This window comes from Grammomys surdaster, unplaced genomic scaffold (assembly GCF_004785775.1).
Source record: "Grammomys surdaster isolate TR1022 unplaced genomic scaffold, NIH_TR_1.0 233, whole genome shotgun sequence".
Lineage (NCBI taxonomy): Eukaryota > Metazoa > Chordata > Mammalia > Rodentia > Muridae > Grammomys > Grammomys surdaster.
Window position 1 is genome coordinate 7,996,202 of NW_021604678.1, and position 6,338 is coordinate 8,002,539.

Genomic DNA, 6,338 nt, shown 5'->3' on the forward strand with positions numbered 1-6,338 from the left:
CTGCATGTCAAGGCAGCCATCTTTGCATCTGAAGCTGCTTGTGAAGGCAGCCATCTTTGCATCTGAAGCTGCATGTGAAGGCAGCCATCTGTAATCCTCTCCTCTGGGAGATGGGACAGGAAGATCAGGAGATCAAGGCCATCCTCAGTTATAAAGCAAGTTGATCCTAGTCTGTGTGTGAAGATTAATTTTCATTGCCAATTTGACTGAATCACCATAGAAACACATCGCTAGATGTGTCTTTGAGGGTGTTTTCAGGGAATATTGAGTAAGGAAGGAAGATACACCCTTGTGACCTACCAGCTGTGTCAAATTCCTGCACCATACTTTTGTGTTTATGAAGGGCTGTGGGCTCAAACTGTGAGCCAAAATACTCTTCCTTTCTTAAGTTGCTTTTGTATTTTATCACAACAATAAGAAAAGTAACAAACACACAGGGCTAAATGAGACCCTATCTCATTTTAAAACAAACAAATGAAAAACAAAAACAAACAAGCAAACTCAGTTACATTCAAATCACCATTTACCAACTGTTTGAGGGAATATTGTGAAATTAGTTCCTGGATAAGAGACAGGCACCTTAAAAAAAGTGTTTGCAGTCTGAGCCAAATAGACCAGCACCAACACTCTTTTGCCTGATCTGAAGTCTCTGGGAGCTGCCCCTTAGGAGCACAGAGAGGCGCCACTTACCAGCACAGTACCCGACAAGGTTCAGGAATTGCTCGTTCTTGCAGCTGGTCTTACAACGCCCACTGGCAAGAGTAAGGTGAGGGTGGCAGGAGACACAATCTGACTCCAGAGGCCCATGGCACTGCCTGCAGGACGGGTGACACTCTGTGGACATGGACAGACGCCAGGACAAGAATTAGCAGTTTAGTACGCAAATGCACAGCAGTCATTTAGTGTACCCCACAAATCTCTACTTCTGGTCACCTGCTAAAGACTTCTCAGCAAGCCTGCCATGTGCCTAGACTGGACCCAGAGACTGCATTTCCCGAATCAAAAAGAACATTGTTCACAAACATAACAGAGAATTTAGAGATGTAATAATCTGAACCATGAATTACCCATTCCAAAGGAGCATCACCCATGTAGGTGAGGAGGAAGTTCAAAGCCAAGCTTGGCAAGTATATCCTATTCCAAACTGAGAGGGTGGAGGTGGGGGTGGGGCAGGGGGAGGGAGAGATAGAGAAGAGCAGAGACAGAGAAACGAAGAGAAACAGTGAGACAGACAGAGAAACAGAAACAGACAGAAAGGGATAAAGATAGGGAGAGAGGCGGGAAGGAAAGAGAAGAGGAGGAGTCTGGTTTCTCAGAAACTTGTGGCAGACAAGCAGGGAAGCCTCCATGGCCCATGAAGCTGAGCATCCCCACGAGAGTGAGCTACCAGCCAGCCTCGACCTCCAGGCCTCGGCTTGGGTCCCTTCTATCAGTTTAATCAGCAATACTTCATTAAATACAGAGAACAGTCGTCCTTCTGGAGGTTATCATGAGCTGCATCTGAAGTTCAAAGCCTTAGACAAAATTATGCCAAAGTTATGTCTTCATCAGAAAACCCACCAAATTAAAAGAGAGGTACAGCAGTGTGAGACGCCAGGTGAGCCTCTGTAAGGAGGACACAATAAAAATCCAGACAGGGAGGACCACCAGGCAGGTCTTGGCTGCAACTGGCCCAGGCTGCCAAGGCAGGTGGCTGGAGACCTCTGTGTTCCTAGCCAGGAAGATCTAAGCCTGTCTGGTGTCAGGAGAGGGATGGGGAGGTTGGGATGGGGTGGGGGTATAGGGGTGGCACAGGGTGGGGAGGACAGGTGTTATATAGAGCTTGCTGACACCAATACACTCCCTCTTGGAACAGGGCTGGCAGAGACCAAAGACACAGACTCCAACCCAAGGCAAGTGCCTCTTTTCTGGCAAGAGGCCAGAGGGAGGTAAGATATTTTAAAAAGAGGGTGTGGGGGACAAGAAAACCAACTGCTGATTAGAGGCACTAGATCAGTCTGCATTCCTGAGACTGTTTGAGAACCAGCCAGAAGATGCTAGCATTCCGAGGATAATTCTACCACCCAGATCTGCCTGCTTTCTAGAATGTCTACAGTAACCCATGTGACCTACTTCTGGTGGAGCTATCTATCCACTGACAGGGAAGAAGAGGGGCTATGCAGAATCTCCTTTAAATAGTTTACACACAGGAACCACAGGGGCCTGGATAAAGGGTTCTCAAGCTAGAGGACTTCTTCAAAGGCACAGCTGAGGACAAAGCAAGCAGCTACCCTGCAGAGTTGACTGGTGGTTTAAAGTAAAGCCCCCAGGGGCCCTGAGATTAAAAGGTATTTGTGGAAAAGAATAAATTTTCAGAATGAAAATAACATTTATATCCAGTCATCTATATTTAAATTAACTCTTTATTTCCTCTTTGTAGTTCAGGCCAAATGAATCTAATACATGCCCATTAAAAAAAATATATGGGGATGGAGAGATGGCTCAGTGGTTAAGAGCACTGGCTTCTATTTCAGAGGTCCTGAGTTTGATCTCCAGCAACCACATGGCAGCTAACTGCTGTCTGTAAGTCCAGTCCCAGGGGATCCAATTCCCTCTTCTGGGTACTAGGCACACACTTGGTGCATAAACAAAACACTCATTCAATAAGATAATTCAAAATATTTATGTTTACTACACATTTTATAACTTCTAAAATACATGGGCTCTGAAGCCAAGTTTTTCCCCTATCAAATAGCCTCAAATGTCTATTTTTGGAAGCAAAAATAGACTTCTGAGAGAATGTATTTGCCTTTTCAACCAGGCAGATATAATAAATAGCACCACCATAGGGTGCTTAAGTTTTACTATTTAGCCAATTCTGATAAAATGCTTCACTAATCTGAACTTGTAATTTCAGAAATGTCTGTTATGAAATATAGAGGTGTTCTTAAATTGGGAAGACACACCAAAGAAGGAACTAAAGATTTTCTCTCTCTCTCTCTCTCCCCAAGTCACCACCACCAAGCCATTCTATTTCTGAACCCACCACCAGCAAACAGAGCACTCCTGCTTTATCACACAGAGAAGGCAGTGAGGTTTCCAAGAACCTTGTAGGTTCTCTTTAAGACTCCTGGAATATTCTCAAGGAAAGGCAACTGGCTCGGAGGAAGGCTAACTAAATGATACTGTCATACTGTGAGGAGCTCAACTAGGCATGAGAATTCGCTTCATAAACCAGGGATGGGGGGTAGGGCAGAATTCTTGATCTCCCCAAATCACTGTGTTTAACATATATACATGTATATGTATACGCACATATGCATACACATACATACACATACATATGTATACACACATATATTAGGATGCAAAGAGCTGAAGATGATTGAGAGTTTAATACCTGGCGTAGTAACTAGACAATAGATTCTTATAGAAGATACCAAGAGGCTGAGCACATTGTTGACAGAATTGCTACTTTCTCTAGAATGCTGCCATTCACAGAACATTAGTTGGCATGAATAAAATGTTACAGACATTTAAACAAGCACCTTATCTTTGTATTATTCTTTCATCTTTGTTAATAAGTGGCTAACTTTGTGTTGTCTAGAGCTGTTAAGTTTAAGTGGTAATATGTAACCAGAGCAGAATCTCATTGAGAGAAAGTGAAAGGGCTCTGGATGGAGTCTGTCTCAATCCCACATCTCAAATCCTGATTGGAAAAGTAACGGGGATTACAAAACCAACAAACAAATGAACAAACAAAACACAATAACAAATCCAGACAGCATAGTGTGCAGAGCAGAATGGCATGAAAAGTGTGTAAACACACACAATGCTCACTGTGATTCCTGGTAACATGGAGATTTGCATAGGACAATATTTGGAGACGATGTAAGAAGGCAAGACCCTAATGTGTTCACGGTTACTGGGCAGCAGAGATAAAAGATGCCTCAAAGGAGTGTTTTGCCATGCTAACAGACTAACTGCTTTTGAGTTCTCTACTCTCAATTTTTCCTGCAAAGCCTGAACTTTCAGAACTGGGACACTGAGCACAGACTCCTGAGATAACTACAAAAAAAAAAAATCAACCTTAACTTTAAATAGAGCAATAGAAACAGAGAGCTATGTTGAGCTAAATTCTGGACCTTATACAATGTAAATGTTTTATTTACCTTATGAGAGAAGGTATCTACTGATGCAATTGTCTCCCAGACAAGAGCAACCCAGCACAGAGTGAGCTTACTGAACTATTATAGTCTGCAATGCGCAGCTATGTACAATGTTCACACTAACTCTGCTTCCTCAGTGGAAGAATAATTCACCTTGCTTTCTTTCTTCACACTACACCTTTAAACTCTCGAGCGTGAGAATAGGATTTTGAGTCCAGTCCCGTCACTAGTAGGATGATGCCTGTAATCAAATGTCTTGTCACACAGGGAAGAGCAAAGGTAAGGTCAGGAACTCTACCCCAGCAGGTCACACACTCACCTGTACAAGTACCTTCCAGGTTAAAGTGTGTCTCTGGACACTGGGAGAGGCAGCGCCCAGCTAGTAGCACGTGGTCAGACCCACAGCCCGTGCAGTTGTGAGGGCTCTTCCCTTCGCACATGAAGCAGGATGGGTGGCAAGCTGGGAAGGAGAGCAGAGGAATTTACTGGGACAGTTCCATGTGAGGACAGTAGTCATCTTCTTCTTACATCCCCATTGAAGTATGCTGTCTGTTCACTTGGATTTCCTAAGACCAGGACACACTGCACATACATTTCCCTAAAGGCACTATCCTCTGAGGTCCAACACAAATGCCCCCCAGACAGATAGACAACCATTACAGTCATATATTTCCTTCCCCAAGCTGAAGGATGTCAATAGAGGACCAGAAACCATGAACAGTTTTCCTCTCCTTAGTATAGCTGTCACTCTGGAAACCAGCCTGCTCCTCAGACTGCTCAAAGTAAAGAGAAAGGATTGGGAGGGCAGGGGAACCTTGGCTCACATGATCTCCATTCCAAGATGGAGCCTGAGTGTACACAGGATGGAAAGAGTTTGCCAACATTTAAAACAATATAAAATCAGTCACAACATAGGCAAGGAACCGGACATGCATGTAGAGGATGGGGGTAAAGTCTAGCATAGGAAGTGAGAATATTGCTCTGTAGCTCAATGACCTTCCCTAACTCAGAAACATCTTTATGTTCTTGCTTCCTTATTTTCCTTCTGTAAAATAGGGATTCTGTGCTACAATGGGACAGATGCATGGAAAAAATCTCTAGATACACAGTACGGTCCTTGTAAACCTCAGCTGTAATTATTAACAGTAAGCACAGCGATACACGTTCCAGATGTGTAATTAAAAACAAAAGAAACAAAGAGAAAATCACCACAGCTGGGCATTCACCAGACCTTAAAGGGTCACTGAAATTCTCCCCAAGGAATAGCTTTCCTAATTTTAGAAGGTGCTACACAAGCTGCACTGGGAGGGAAGCAACCAATAGTCATACTCAGATTATGAAAAGCAACAATGACCAGCAACAAGTTATCCCTCAGGGTGTAATAATGGCACTCTCATCCCTTGGTAACCAACAGCTGTTGAATGAGACTCAAAGCTCACTCAGAAGGAGGGAATCCATGCCTCATCCTGAAAACCTACCACGGGCTACTGAGGTTATAAATGTTTGAGGAGAACCTACGACTACTGCCAGTTCACTACATAAACATAATTCTAAACTGGATTCTAAATATTTATCCTTATACTCCCCAATAAGTGTATCTCTCAACCCCCATCAAAGAAGTTTCTCTTTGCAACAGATGGAGACCATTTCAGAAAACCACAACTAGTCAAAATTGCAGAGAAAAACTGTTCATGGGGTGTTCAGCCCTAATGGATACATCTAGAACACAATTCTTGTACCAAAGGCTCAGTGAATATTGCAGAAAAGAGGCAGGTGGACTTCAGGAGCCAGAGGACCAGGAAATCTGCTGTGACTTTATGGCTCCTAGAAATGCCAGGGAAGCTACACAGGAGATACCTCAACAGCATGGCTGCCTAAATAAGACCTGAACAAGACGTCAACATGACATAGAGTGGACATTTCACGGGGCCATAGCCACAGACAGAGGATCTCAAGGATGAACCTTGAAAATTTTTTTTTGAAAACTGTCTTTAAAAAAAAAAAAAGGAAAAGAAAAGGGAAAAAATCACTGTGAAAGTTGCCTGCAAAGAGACAATAATCCCTGTTCACAGAAATATCTCAGTCAAAATTTAAAACAGCAGATAACCCAGTGCTAAGGCTGTACATATAAGACCTTAGAGTTTAAACTTTCCTTCCTTCCTTCCTTCCTTCCTTCCTTCCTTCCTTCCT

General features: G+C 43.3%; 1 protein-coding gene across 1 annotated transcript in view; it reads right to left on the minus strand.

Annotated features, from left to right (window-relative positions):
- Fras1 (Fraser extracellular matrix complex subunit 1) overlaps nt 1-6,338 on the minus strand; it is a gene marked incomplete at its 5' end in the record, with an annotated part of 247,779 nt that overhangs the window by 164,633 nt on the left and 76,808 nt on the right. Inside the window, 2 exons of the mRNA XM_028773698.1 lie at nt 691-834; nt 4,468-4,608. Of these exons, the coding sequence (XP_028629531.1) occupies nt 691-834; nt 4,468-4,608 (285 nt within the window). The remainder of the gene's footprint in view (nt 1-690; nt 835-4,467; nt 4,609-6,338) is intronic.